The sequence below is a fragment of the Tachypleus tridentatus genome, chromosome 6, assembly GCF_004210375.1.
Source record: "Tachypleus tridentatus isolate NWPU-2018 chromosome 6, ASM421037v1, whole genome shotgun sequence".
Lineage (NCBI taxonomy): Eukaryota > Metazoa > Arthropoda > Merostomata > Xiphosura > Limulidae > Tachypleus > Tachypleus tridentatus.
The window spans coordinates 1,512,763-1,528,476 of NC_134830.1; the positions used below are offsets into that span (position 1 = coordinate 1,512,763).

At 37.5% G+C, this 15,714-nt stretch overlaps 1 protein-coding gene across 1 annotated transcript; it reads left to right on the forward strand.

Moving 5' to 3' along the window:
* Positions 1-363: 363 nt before the first annotated feature.
* LOC143251818 (putative fibroblast growth factor 1) lies at positions 364-14,040 on the forward strand. Its single transcript, XM_076503057.1, has 3 exons — positions 364-520; positions 7,193-7,299; positions 13,025-14,040. Exons 1-3 carry the CDS (start codon positions 472-474, stop codon positions 13,205-13,207), a joined length of 339 nt encoding a protein of 112 aa, XP_076359172.1. The 5' UTR covers positions 364-471; the 3' UTR covers positions 13,208-14,040.
* The last annotated feature ends 1,674 nt before the right edge of the window (positions 14,041-15,714 follow it).

Sequence of the window (15,714 nt, forward strand, 5' to 3'; positions counted from 1 at the left end):
TGAAACCCTGCTGTGGGGGAACTGAGTTTGTAGAAAACGTGGAGGAAAGGTGGATGAAACCCTGCAGTGGAGGGGAACTGAGTTTGTAGAAAACGTAAGGGAAAGGTGGATGAAACCCTGCTGTGGAGGGGTACTGAGTTTGTAGAAAACGTAAGGGAAAGGTGGAGGGGAACTGAGTTTGTAGAAAACGTAAAGGAAAGGTGGATGAAACCATGCTGTGGAGGGGAACTGAGTTTGTAGAAAACGTTCGGTCACTAGAGGTCGCAGACATGATCCACCCCCTTTCAGTAAACAGTCAATCACGGTGACATAACTGTACCAGCCTTTTAAGATATGTCTTCTTGTTTCTGTTTCAAAATCTCAGACTTATGGTGTTGGGTTCTGAACGTGTGTTTTTGATTACAGGATGACGAAGGCTCTTGTAGGGTGAGCTGCAGCCGTCTTTACAACAAGCACGGATACTTCCTGACTATGGACAAGGAAGGAAACATATTCGGTAGAAAGAACAAACAGGGTGATGGTGAGTGTTTATTAAATGTTACTGTAAATAACAAACCATCAGCCATCTAATCGTTCATGTGATCTGAAATAAAAACATAACTTGGGGGAGGGGTCTCACTTCTCGCTTTCAAATAATTCATTTCTGTATTTTCTGTGACCCGTGTTTTCATCTTAACATCAGATGTTTGTAAACCTGACAGTCGTATCAAGATCTTGTATGTTAGGAGAATGTGGAAGTGCTTCCAAAGTAATGGTACAGCCACTTGACCCAATAATAACTGAGACAAATGACCACTATTTGATTTCGTTGAGATTGGAACAGATGTCAGATTTAAGTGTATGTTACATCAATGTAGAAAAGTAAAATTCGGCAAAACGATAAGTTAGTGCGAGACACCATCAGATGTTTTCTGTTTATAGTAGCTGTATTAACAACATGTGAAAGTGCCAGATTTAAACCCTTTTTGTTTATGTTAACGGTTTTAACAATACTGCCAGGGAACCAACACGTGGAGATACGAGACACTGATTTAGACAGCTGCTGTTTATATTAACAGTGTTAACAATACTGCCAGGGAACCAACACGTGGAGATACCAGACACTGATTTAAACAGCTGCTGTTTATAATATTGGTGTTAACAATACTGCCAGGGAACCAACACGTGGAGATACCAGACACTGATTTAGACAGCTGCTGTTTATATTAACGGTGTTAACAATACTGCCAGGGAACCAACACGTGGAGGTACCAGACACTGATTTAGACAGCTGCTGTTTATATTAACGGTGTTAACAATACTGCCAGGGAACCAACACGTGGAGGTACCAGACACTGATTTAGACAGCTGCTGTTTATATTAACGGTGTTAACAATACTGCCAGGGAACCAACACGTGGAGATACCAGACACTGATTTAGACAGCTGCTGTTTATATTGACGGTGTTAACAATACTGCCAGGGAACCAACACGTGGAGGTACCAGACACTGATTTAGACAGCTGCTGTTTATATTGACGGTGTTAACAATACTGCCAGGGAACCAACACGTGGAGGTACCAGACACTGATTTAGACAGCTGCTGTTTATATTGACGGTGTTAACAATACTGCCAGGGAACCAACACGTGGAGGTACCAGACACTGATTTAGACAGCTGCTGTTTATATTGACGGTGTTAACAATACTGCCAGGGAACCAACACGTGGAGGTACCAGACACTGATTTAGACAGCTGCTGTTTATATTAACGGTGTTAACAATACTGCCAGGGAACCAACACGTGGAGGTACCAGACACTGATTTAGACAGCTGCTGTTTATATTAACGGTGTTAACAATACTGCCAGGGAACCAACACGTGGAGGTACCAGACACTGATTTAGACAGCTGCTGTTTATATTAACGGTGTTAACAATACTGCCAGGGAACCAACACGTGGAGGTACCAGACACTGATTTAGACAGCTGCTGTTTATATTAACGGTGTTAACAATACTGCCAGGGAACCAACACGTGGAGGTACCAGACACTGATTTAGACAACTGCTGTTTATATTAACGGTGTTAACAATACTGCCAGGGAACCAACACGTGGAGGTACCAGACACTGATTTAGACAACTGCCGTTTATATTAACGGTGTTAACAATACTGCCATGGAACTAACACGTGGAGGTACCAGACACTGATTTAGACAACTGCCGTTTATATTAACGGTGTTAACAATACTGCCAGGGAACTATCACGTGGAGGTACCAGACACTGATTTAGACAACTGCTGTTTATATTAACGGTGTTAACAATACTGCCAGGGAACTAACACGTGGAGGTACCAGACACTGATTTAGACAACTGCTGTTTATATTAACGGTGTCAACAACACGTGGAATAATCTTCTTTTTATACTTCACCTTACAGCCAGATAACAGTCGTTTGGTCATTTGGAGAGAGAATGGCTTCAGATCCATTTTCTTAAAGGAACGTAGGGAAGAGGTTGGAGGGTTGATGCTACAAAGCTGCCACATACTAAATGGATGATCCCTTTCAACTGGTTGATAGATTACTAGAAAGTGGGAGAGGGTAAGTGGAGCCTGCCATTTAAGTGAATCAGGCCCTAAAATGCCCCCCGACCTAATTCATTCCTCACCGATGTTGCTGGCATTGTATTAGTGTAAAGATGTGAATTTTTTTATCAGTATTGATTGGATGACCAACCAGATCACATCAGATGTCTGACTTCTTTATATTTTACCATCTTTTACTCAGATTCGTTTCTTTTGGTGGTTTTTATTTCTTTTCTCTTGCACTTTATTACACTTGTACCAGCTGACCCAGGTGTGCGACCTTTGGTCAGATATTAGAATTTCAACGAACCTTCTCTTTGGCTGTCGGAAACTGACATCAATGCAACAGACAAGACGCATCACGTGTAATACTGGACATTTTCCCATATTTTATCATGGAAAGTTTTCATTTTGTATGGAGCGCCGCCCAACGGTGGACATAAAATATGCAATAATTTCTTTACGTTGAAAGTTAAAAAACAAAATGGTAAAGAGCAGTTTCCTAAACCTACGTTATCAGCACTCAGCTTTCTGTTTTACATGTGCACATTTTATTGTATTATTACACGGACTTAAGTCATTTATATGTACATTATACAAGTTTCTATAATATATTTAGTATGTATATTGTTATATATTAGTATTACATAACAAAGAGTAAATTTGTTTATTAGTTCTCGGTAATGTTAAGAACCATTCGGTATAGATTACCAATATTTAAAGTATCTTTTTAACTGTTTATGTTCTTCAAGTTATAAATAAATTGTTGGATAGAAAATGTGTGAATTTTAAAAGTAGAATACAAAACATTGATTGGTCATTTGTTCTCTCGTGTACTTCACGTTTATATCCTTTAGTAAAACTTTAAACTAAATTAACAAATATCAAATGATGCGAGTTGTTGATACAACGTTAAACTTTGTGTACAAGTTGATAAGTTGTTCATGTTATTGTTAGTCAAGTTTCCATGAGTAAAAAGTTGTTCATACTGTTATTGTTAGTCAAGTTTCCATGAGTAAAAAGTTGTTCATACTGTTATTGTTAGTCAAGTTTCCATGAGTAAAAAGTTGTTCATACTGTTATTTTTAGTCAAGTTTCCATGAGTAAAAAGTTGTTCATACTGTTATTGTTAGTCAAGTTTCCATGAGTAAAAAGTGGTTCATACTGTTATTGTTAGTCAAGTTTCCATGAGTAAAAAGTTGTTCATACTGTTATTGTTAGTCAAGTTTCCATGAGTAAAAAGTTGTTCATACTGTTATTGTTAGTCAAGTTTCCATGAGTAAAAAGTTGTTCATACAGTTATTGTTAGTCAAGTTTCCATGAGTAAAAAGTTGTTCATACTGTTATTGTTAGTCAAGTTTCCATGAGTAAAAAGCTGTTCATACTGTTATTGTTAGTCAAGTTTCCATGAGTAAAAAGTTGTTCATACTGTTATTGTTAGTCAAGTTTCCATGAGTAAAAGTTGTTCATACTGTTATTGTTAGTCAAGTTTCCATGAGTAAAAGCTGTTCATACTGTTATTGTTAGTCAAGTTTCCATGAGTAAAAAGTTGTTCATACTGTTATTGTTAGTCAAGTTTCCATGAGTAAAAAGTTGTTCATACTGTCAATCCACATATAGCCGACCGATTATAATTAACTTAATGTTTCATAGATGGCGACCCAGAGGCTCAGCGATTGATAGCCAGAGGGTGCTGCCCAGTCTCTGTTTATTCACTTAAACTCTTTCTACTTTTCAAATATACGCATGCGCATTGGAGATAAAATTTAACCACGTGTGTTCCTACTGTCACTGTACTCTGTATATAGTGTAATACTTATCTACCCCCCTCTTCCATAGGTTCGATTCTCCGTGGTGAACAGACTAGGGATACTTCGTTGTGTAGATTTGCACTAAGAAAACACTAACAATATATCATATCTTCTACCCACTGAAAGATCAGTGGTAGGTTTACGAACGAAATGTTCCTGGTTGGATTCTCGTCGGTGTATTATTACAGGAAAAAAACAACAGTACTTGATACTTGTCAGAAATAATTGCCTTACTGATTTGTACCACATGCTATTTTGTTGGTTTCTGACTTTCTCACCACAACTAATTGAGAACAGCCGTCCCAGATTATTAATTCATAATTAAATAAAGAGCCAAGCACATGCTCGTCCTTTCAGCCTTAGGGGCGTTATATTGTTATGGTCAATCTCACTATTCGTTGGTAAAAGAGTAGCCCAAGAGCTGGCGGTGGGTGGTGATGACTAGTTGCCTTTCCTCTAGCCTTACACAGCTAAAATAGGGACGGCTGGCACAGATAGCCCTCGAGTAGCTTTGTGCGAAATTCAAAAAACAAAAACATTACTTTCCCGTTAATCTCTGAACCATTCCACCTGCTAGTCGTCCAGCGTATTCTGAGTTCACGTGAAGCAATGAACCATTCCAGCTGCTAATCGTCCAGCATATTCTGAGTTCACGTGAAGCAATGAACCATTCCACCTGCTAATTGTCCAGCGTATTCTGAGTTCACGTGAAGCAATGAACCATTCCACCTGCTAGTCATCCAGCGTATTCTGAGTTCATGTGAAGCAATGTTTTAAATGAATTTAACACCAATTTATTTATCTTTTTATCACGATGACAGATTACTGTATAGTAAACAAATCAGTTAGTCCCAAATATCACGTAGCGAATTGAATGTCGAGACGCTACACCAGGTATGGAACAACAAACGAAGATACATGTGAGTGAAGCATGTGTTTTTAATTTATTTTTAGCCTGCCAGTTGGGTTATTGTCCTACAGAACCAAAATCCTTATCAAATGTTAACAATAAAAGCGAATGTTTACACTTGATAAAGGGAAGACAAGAACATCAGAAGAGTAATTTTACAGATTATTAAAACAAAGCAAGAAAATAGGTCTCTAAAGTTGAGAACGATTACGTACATGTCAAGTATCGCTTACAATGAATTAACCATTAATATAAATTACTTTATCAGAAACAACATTTATGTATCGATTAATTAGAGTTTTGAAAGAAGCTAAACTAACTCGTTTAGCTTGAACGAAAAAAAATTTCACTAGGAACTCTTTAAAATCATATCATATCCCGACAAGCTGCTAACCAAGGATTCTTTAACTAAAACTATATCGTATCCCGACAAGCTGCTAACCAGGGATTCTTTAACAAAAACTATATCGTATCCCGACAAGCTGCTAACCAAGGATTCTTTAACTAAAATCATATCATATCCCGACAAGCTGCTAACCAGGGATTCTTTAACTAAAACTACATCGTATCCCGACAAGCTGTTGACCAAGAATTCTTTAACTAAAACCATATCGTATCCCGACAAGCTGTTGACCAGAGATTCTTTAACTAAAACCATATCGTATCCCGACAAGCTGTTGACCAGAGATTCTTTAACTAAAACCATATCGTATCCCGACAAGCTGTTGACCAGAGATTCTTTAACTAAAACCACATCGTATCCCGACAAGCTGTGGTCAATGAAAACATGTCTTTTCTTCTCACACTACCCAAGAATGATCATAAAAGGATTTTACGCAGTGTTGCAGACATGTTGCCTATACTTAGATCAAATTGGTGTGGTTTTACACTAGTAGGGTTAATATTGCAGTAGTAATATGACGTCATTGCCCTTGTTAACATCTGTTGATTGATTTTGTGTATGAAATAATATTTTCGATGATATATTTATTAGGTAGAACAATAATAATTAAATGATGAACTCTGTTTAAGTGTACAACAGCTAAGTAGTACAAAAGTTGTAGTGAGTTGTTATGATCTCCGGGAAATATTCTATTCAGTCTTTCATATAGCGTTTTAACTTTCCGTGTAGCTCATTTTGCCTCTTACTAGGCTAGAGTTGTTGGGGCACTCGACTCCCAATCTGAGGGTTGCGGGTTCGAATACCGGTCACACCAAACATGCTTGCCCTTTCAGCCATTGGGAGGCATTATATGTGACGGTTAATCCCACTATTGCTGATAAAATAGTAGCCCAAGAGTTGGAGTTGGATGGTGATAACTAGCTGCCTTCCATTTAGTCTTACACTGCTAAACTAGGAATGGCTAGCGCAGATAGCCCTCGTGTAGCTTTGCGTGAAATTCAAAACCAACTAAACTTGTTCGGCTGTAAGTGATCAGTGTTAGCTTATGGAGCAGTAAATCAAAAGCAAAACGCTTCATGATGTGGTGTTGCAGAAAACAAAATGCATTTTCACGGTGGTTGAGTAATAACTTTATTAGTGCCATAGTGCGGTTGGAAGAGCTGTAGAAAGCCTGTGTGGCGGCAGGTGCTTTTGGCTGTTTCCATTTATTCTGGCTAGTAATTTAAAATCAAGAACTGCTGTTTATTCACTTTGAGTGTTTAACACACTTACTACAAACGGTGTCATAAGGGTGAAATGTTGTATCCGATATTATTGTTTCTGTTTATCATCCTAATTCATTGTATTCATCTGAATCAGTGAGGTATGTTTTATATCAAACAGTGACGTCATTAGCTCTGTTAATGGTAATATTCTATACAATTTTCAAACAACTATTTGTAATTAGCTGGATAAACTTAGCTTATTCGGTTTTATGTTTCTTACTGACAAATTTTTTTCTATGGTAGGAACCTTTTCGGTCTCTCTGACGCCTAACGGAGAAGGAGTGAAAATTAGAGGAACAACAGCAGGAAAGTATGTGGCTATGAATGAAAATGGAAATCTATATGCACAGGTAACAGGTCACGATATCTGTGTTTTGGTGATGCTCTATGACCCACACTGGTTTCTTAAATTGTGATTTTTATATTAGTCAAAACAATATAGGGAAATTCATAGTTTCCATTAAAACGTATCGGTGATATTCCCGAGTCCAGTCATGTGTTTGTTTACCATTTCTGTGGTTTAACGTGTGCATTTCATATGTTATTTCACCACTCGTGTGGCCTAATGATGTATTTCAGCTTCATATAAAATTGAAGATACCCAATGTTAGAAATTTTAAGAATAGCAGAGTTTTAAGAAATTCAAGTTCATAATGTAATGACCATAAATAAGACATTTGTTTACTTCAGTGACGTGGAAAGCAATAGTTATGTGACAAGTTTGTCAAACATACGCCGTTATACAGTGGCTACAAGTGAGGTCATCGCATTGTCAGACCATCAGTACAATTGATCGCCTAGAATCCTGGTTTGTTGGTTGGCTGTTTGGCGTTTAATGACGCAAAGCAACTATGCTGTGTGCTCCAAACAACCGGTAAAACGTTAAAGCAAAATTATCAACATTCATAAAAAGAATCATGTTAAAACAAAATAGTTTAATTTATGAGTAGAAAACATAAATAACATTGAATCCAATTTTTACATTTAGTCTACAGCGGTAAGAAAACAAAACTACAGTAATACAATGATGAAACTTTGTAGAATGGACGACAACTTCCTGTTGTGGAGACACAAGTGTAGAGGATGACGTTTCGAAAGTCTTCCGCTTTTCGTCTTCAGTTTCATCATGAATATTCTGTCTACAGTTTCATCATGAATATTCTGTCTACAGTTTCATCACGAATATTCTGTCTACAGTTTCATCACGAATATTCTGCCTACAGTTTCATCACGAATATTCTGCCTACAGTTTCATCCTACAGTTTCATCACGAATATTCTGTCTACAGTTTCATCACGAATATTCTGTCTACAGTTTCATCACGAATATTCTGTCTACAGTTTCATCACGAATATTCTGTCTACAGTTTCATCACGAATATTCTGTCTACAGTTTCATCACGAATATTCTGTCTACAGTTTCATCACGAATACTCTGTCTACAGTTTCATCACGAATATTCTGTCTACAGTTTCATCACGAATATTCTGTCTACAGTTTCATCACGAATATTCTGCCTACAGTTTCATCACGAATATTCTGCTTAAATAACAAAGAATACAGTAATAAAAGTTGTAAAGGATTATCTGTAGCATAATTGTGATTATCATATCTCACCAGGATAACTAACAGGTAAATACAAACATTAGTGTTAGACACCTGAAGTTTACCTTTCCAGTTCTGACGTTACGACTGTTTTCTAATTCCTTATCGTTGTGCTGTAATTCCTAAAAAGGAGTCACCTTAAAAAAGGTTTAATTTATAAATTAAAAACTTAAATAGCATTAAAAAGATCAATGATCCTCAGAAAACTAAAAACAAATTTGTAAAGGGGACAATGTCATCATTGCCAGTGACATTGTCCAGTGTTAGGGGTAAACCTGTGTTGAGACGGCAAGACCGTAACATGTGGAATATTATGACGTAAATTTTATCAAGGTGAAATAATACTGACAGACAATGTCGTTTGAGAAAGGCTTCTCTGACTGACATTTCAAGTTAAATCAGGCTGTTCATGGTAGAGTGCTGTTGTCAGGATACACACTTGGTTGGCGAGAATAATTTGATTTGAGGAACCAAACATTAACCATCTTCTCTATGGTCTTAGAGACAGCTTGTCAAAGCAATTGGACTATAGTTTGAAGGAATCTTGAGATCCTTCTCAGGCTTAGAGAAAGCATTCTCCTGCCAGATCCAGTTAAACACAACGAGAAGAATAGCAAAATAAGCAAGAAAGAGATGATGCGGCTTCTCGTAGTGTGTATCATGAGGTCCGACCGATGAAGGGCCAGTTTGAATTTCACCAGTGGCAATTATAGTCAGAGAGAGGATCAGCTCGAAAGTAAAGAGGTGATCGCTCTGCCCGAGTCTTGATGGCTAAGAAGGTGGAGGATAAAGTAGAAGTGTTAGATAAATAGCAAAAGCTTTCACCTAGAGTATTGGCGATGCTCTGAGTATCAGCTACTTCCTGGCCATCAGAGAGCAAAATCATAAGGGGACAGAAGTATACTGCCCACTAACCTTCCAAATCTTGTCCCTTATGGAACTGGTGGTAGAAGAGATGCTAATTGTGAATGTAATCCAAGATTCCTTCTGGTTTGACATTGTACCTGCCGAGCATTTGCACGGGCCCATTGAATAGTGATACGGTTTGAAAGTGTGGGATACCTACGAAAGGTATCCCAGACCCGTTTTTGAGCCTTCTGTGCCATGTGGTGGGCAGGATTTCATACGGACGAGGATACTGTGGAAAAAGTGTTGAGGTTTTAAGAATACATTGATAAGCTGCCTGGATAGTACACTCGGTCACTGCTGCCACTCAGTCGTCTATCGATGACTTACAGACAATGGCAGAATCAATTTCTAAGAGACCAGTGAAAGAGGGCCAATTAGCCTGGTCCAACTTCCACCAGGTCCCCTGGGTCAAGTGGCATTGGCCATGATCAGTCTCTCTCAAAATGACAGGATAATGATCACTGCTCCAGGGGTTACTGTCAGCCTTCCAGGAAAAGTGAAGAGGGAGCAGACTGAGAAATTAATAGCATTACAAGAATGACCAGGTGCATAAAAGTATGTATAAATACCAGTACTGAAAAGAGAAGAGTTGTGGTCCGAGAGCATATGCTCTATGGTGCGACTCCCTTCTATCAATAGTAATAGTATTATGTCCGTTAAAATGATTAAAAAGGGAGATAGCAACTGTTCAACGAGAACAACAAAGTCTGATTGATCATAGGTGTTTCCAGGAGACAGATGGAAAGAACAAACAGTGATGGTACGACCCAAGGAAAATCTGATGGTTACTACCTCCAAAAGTGTGCTAAGTGGCAAAGACAGGGTGATCACATGCCAATCGACCAGCAGTGTCACCCCTCCATGCACCCATTCATCATACAACTTGTCATTTCTGTACAAAGAAACCTGCTGAAAGGTGACTGTATATGTAGGTTTCAGAAGGCATGAACGAATAATTGTTCTACATCTTGGGATCAAAGAAGAAGGTGGGCCCAAGGAAATACCCAAACCTGGAACCAAAGGAAGTGGATCTAGGGATCTACTGGAAGGAATGGTAGGGACAGAGATGAGTGTTGATGTCGACTCATCAACTTTCATAACTATGGAGGGCAACAGACTTTTCATGTGGTTTGAAAACGATTCTTTTGGAGGCACAGAGAGATTTGTCTGGTCTTCCATTGTAGCAGAGGACTGGAGTGCAGCAGTATATGTCTTAGACGGAGTGGTGGACAGTAACTTTCGAGCTTTGGGGCAAGAAATGTTGTGAACCATTTTCAAACGTTGTACCTCTTTTTATTCCAATATCTAGGGTATAAACAAAAGTAAGATGGGTGAGTTCCACTACAGTTAACACAATGAGAGTCTATTTCACACTCATAAACAACATGGTCCTTGCCACCACAACAAGCACACACCAAGGAACCACAACATGATATCCTTGAGTGACTGAACAGCTAAAATTGGAAAATTTCAGAGGGTTTGGAATATATGGCCATACTTTGCAATTTAGATAACCTGTCTTTATGGTGGTAGGCGGCCATGGTGAAGCAAACGTCAAAATTAGAAAATTGGTTGGCATCATAATTCCATCTTTGCAAGTGGAGACATGCCTCACTGGAGAAACTCCTTTGGACAACAAGGATTTATAACTCGAGGATGTTCTTCAAATCTCTTTCATTAATAAGTCCTCATGGCGAATTCAAAGTAGCATGGGAATAACTTTAATGAGTGTATCCCCAATGGCCTTCAAATGCAAGAGGAGTTCACTGTGTTTAGGAGTGAATGTTTCCACCAAAATGTCCCCAGAACGTAACTTTTTGTCGGACTTAGAAGAGCCAGCAAGCCCCTTTAGTCCCTTCTGAATAAAAAAACAAAAGGGAGACATTTGCCTTCAGGTTTGTCTGATGAAGAATGTAATATCAGAATACGAGGTACAGGTGTTGAAGAAGTTGAAGATTGCTGCTCAGAATTTTTGAGTCATGGTACTTTACCTATGATCTATTTTTATTTTTAATTGGGGATCCATCATAAAGAAAGAATATTTTGATGCCCATTGACCCCACCCAACATGGAGCCTTACGAGGGGACACACAACAGTGCCAAACAAGGACACTGCAGCAATGCCAGGGTTTCGTGAGCACTATTCCCAAACATCAGCATCAGATACGATGTCCACAACACCTGTTGAGAACGTCCAACACTGGTACTCAGTTGAACTAGGCAAAGTGGGCCAGCTGATTGACCCTTGGGGCCACCTCAAAGATTCCTGTCTATAGGAATTTAAGGCCAAAGTAGCATGTTCAGGTTAGACTCCTCAACCACTAGGGTCCTCTCCTCCCCTTCACAAGGTGAATGTTTAGATCTCATAGGAGGTAAACTGAAAGAACAGAATTTTCTCTAGGAGATCCCACCATCATATACAAAAATTCACACCAAGGGAAGAATACTGGATCCAGTAAACTTTTCAAGAAACTTCTAACAGTATGTGGTTCCTAATATATTTAACAGTTGAGCAGCTAGTGGACAACACATCAGCAGTAGATATCACTGTACTATGAATGTCATACAGTATGAGAATGGTATCTTGAATTCTGTGACACTTCTGAAGTTGTGAATTGTCAAATTGTTCATCTGATAGATGTGTCTGCTGGATTCAACTGGTGAGAAGAAACATAGTAACTGATGATGCCTGGACTTGAGTACAGTTCAGCAAGAAGTGGAAGCTTTAGGAAGAAATCAGCTTTACTTCTGGTAATATTGATGAACTGGCAGTAACTTAGAGTCATATTAACCTGGCACATGGTTCACTCACTTCATGTTAGTAACATTTGGCTTTCATGTCAACATTACCACATGTACTCCAGCTGTATATGTTTGTATTCTAGATAAGTGGTCATCTGAGTTTTTTTAACATGTTTTGTACAACAAATCAGTTATATAACCATGAATGTTCCATGTAATGAGTGTTTTAGTAGAACCACAGGAAAACAAAACTTTGGTTGTGGTTATAATTCTTGGAAAATTTGGCCATGCTAGTTAGAAAATCATGTGAATTGTATTAGAATATTGTTAGAATTTCATTATTCAACCCTTTTAACATCACCAGGGTACCATTCTAGTGGTTTGTATTTTTATTATGATGAAACATCTAATGTTTTCAAATTGAGGTCGACTGTTGGGTCATTTTTAAACATGATACTGCACGTGTAACATTGTTCAAATATCATTTTATGAATGTTTGTTTTATGTTTCCTTGATAAAGGTAATGAGTTCATCAAACTCTTATTAACAAATGAAACTAGTGCTACTAAAGCTAGGAAATAAATGTTAAATTGTAGAGTTAATGTCATGGTTTGTGAAACAGATCTGTGTTGTACTTGTGTTTAATGCTTGTCATGTGTGATTGACCCTTGTTTCTGGAAAATAATTTCGGAGAATAATTGTACTTTCAGTTAGTAAAACAGCTATAATCTTAACTATTGCACATTCTGAAAGGTTTAGCCATTTTTGTTTCCCTCTCTATACCTACAAACGTTTCATTATGTGTTTTTATTTATCTCAGGACAATCCTAACTCCGATGAAGTACTTTTCATTGAAAACTTTGAGTCTGATTACTTCCAGTACGAGTCTAAGAAATACCACAAGTGGTATCTTGGGATAAGGAAAAACGGAAAACCAAAAAAAGGTCACAAAACAAGGTCAAGGCAGAGAGCCACCATGTGGCTGAAGCAATCACCCAGTTGAAGATATATCTACAGAATATCCTGTTCCATTACCCTGTTGTAGCCCAGTGTTGTCAAGGTTTACATATGATGGATAGAAGCCATTATTATCTCAGTTTACTGATGTCCAGCAAAATAATGAATATCTGAAGAATGAGGTATTTCTATAGCAACTAAAATAGTGTACAATGATGTCTGTTTTTACCACAAGTTATGTCTTAATAATTATTTCAGCTAATTAAGAGGCCATAAGGATCCACTGCTGACAGCCATTCAAAGCATTTTACTCTAGAACTGTTAACAGATATTTTTTCTCTCAAGTATAATTCCTTCCTTCACACATCTTTGTTACCCTGCCTTTCCCAGGTTTTGTGAGTCAACTATGTACCTGTTGTTTCAACACTACCTGGGATTTGTATGAAAGACTGTTTTTAATCACATCTATAAATTCCATGAGTCCTAAATGTAAAACAACAACTTGTTAATACAAATAATTTGTGTATTATGTTCGATATAAAATGAAAGGAACAATGTGCCAGAGTATCGAAGGTTTGGTAAATATTTTGTGTGAAAACTTTATACCATACTGATTAATCCAAAACATTTGTACTAAATAATTTTCTGAATTGTGTATAATTGTCATTTATATGCTGTCTATCTGTAGATTTATGATTACAGTTAAATAAAGAAACTTGTTTCTTTCTTTAAGTTATTGTTAAATACATCTACAAGTGGGGACTTTATGTTATTGATGGAACACATTCAAAATGATTCCCTTTGTACTGTCTTATGAGAAAACATTGGCAAATCTTGTCATTGGGTTCCTTGAACATAAATATATAAATTTTTCATCCATACTGTGTCTCCTGACTTGTTATTATGTTACATAAACATAAATATACAAACATTTGATCCAAACTGTCTCGTCATTAAGTTAGTTAAATGTAATTGTGTGATTCAAACTATCTCTGCTAACTTTTTATCATGTTACTTCAACATAAATATATAAATGTTTCATGCAAACTGTGTCTGCTGACTTGTCATTATATTATTGTATATAACCTAATATTGTGCACCTGAACTTTGATTGTTGACAGAGTAATAAAATAATGAAATAAAAAAACTTAGTACAACAGAATGACCTGTTGAACAGTAGAATTGTCAGATGCAAGGGTTATTTAATGCCTCTTGAATTGGTAGGACTGTCAGATGCAAGGGTTATTTAATACCTCTTGAATTGGTAGGACTGTCAGATGCAAGGGTTATTTAATACCTCTTGAATTGGTAGGACTGTCAGATGCAAGGGTTATTTAATACCTCTTGAATTGGTAGGACTGTCAGATGCAAGGGTTATTTAATACCTCTTGTAAATCCATAGACTTACCGCTGTGCTAGCGGGAGGCTATCTCAAGTAATTACCTTTAACTAATATTTCTTTATTATCCAGATAGATACAGTGAGAAGTTTTGACATATTATGAATTTCTGTTTATATCCTCTCCATGAGGGTCCCTCGGTGGTACAGCGGTAAGTCTACAACACTAACGGTAAAATTTAGAACGCTAAAATCAGTGGTTCGATTCTTCTCGGTGGACTCAACAGATAGACCATTGTGGCTTTGTTATAAGAAACACACATCCTCCATGACGTTGGATTAATAAAGTTGGTTGTTTGGTTTGCTGTTTTAGCAACTAGACTATCTGCGTCGAACATTCGGTAAAAAGTTAAAATTAAAGTAAAATCCTTAAAAGGAAATTAAGGTAAAAGAAAACAAAGTTGAATATTTGAATTAAAAACATAAATAACATTAAATCAGATCTAGTCTTCAGTATAACTACAGTATTACAAGTTGTAAAGGACTTTGTGTAGCATAATTCTAATTATCATAACTCGCTAGGATTATTAGCGGATAAGTTCAAACATCAGCGTTAGTCACCTGAAGTTGGCCTTTCCAGTCCTGGTTTCGAGTTATTTGACGTTACGGCCGTTTTCTAATTTCATATCGAACTAGATGTACTTTTATTCTTAAAAGGGGATCACATTAAAAATGTCTAATGTATAAATTAAAACACTTAAATAACATTAAAAAGATTAATGGCTTTTAAAATACTACGAACATGTCTAAGGTGGACAGTGTCACTGTCACAGTTAACACTCTCTAATGTTACACACAAATCTTGGGACAAAACATGTTTAAAATTGTGCCGTCGTTGAGAGTCGTAACGACGGCAAGACAGTAAAATGTGGCTTATTGTGACCTGAGTGTTACACTGGTGCATCAGTACCAGAAAACAATGAGTAAAAAACTGTGACCAATGCGTAGTCTAGTTAGAACAACTTCCTAGGACTGCCATAGTACAACAGAGGGTTTTATTTGGAAAAGCTTGTTTTCACGTCGCTCAGTCCAAGTCCATTGCCAACTGTGTGGAGCCAAGCCTTGAATATAGGACCATAGTCCATGTATGTAATAGGCACAGTAGTGATTGAGTCAGAGCAGATAGACTTAGCTACGGTGTCGGCGAGTCCATTA

What these genes read in the sequence shown, in the direction of transcription:
- LOC143251818 (XM_076503057.1), top strand. Translation starts at nt 472, where the DNA reads ATGGACAAGGAAGGAAACATATTCGGTAGAAAGAACAAACAGGGTGAT. An exon ending in AAAGAACAAACAGGGTGATG is followed by an intron (nt 521 to 7,192) that starts GTGAGTGTTTAT and finishes TTTCTATGGTAG; the next exon opens with GAACCTTTTCGGTCTCTCTG. An exon ending in ATGGAAATCTATATGCACAG is followed by an intron (nt 7,300 to 13,024) that starts GTAACAGGTCAC and finishes TATTTATCTCAG; the next exon opens with GACAATCCTAACTCCGATGA.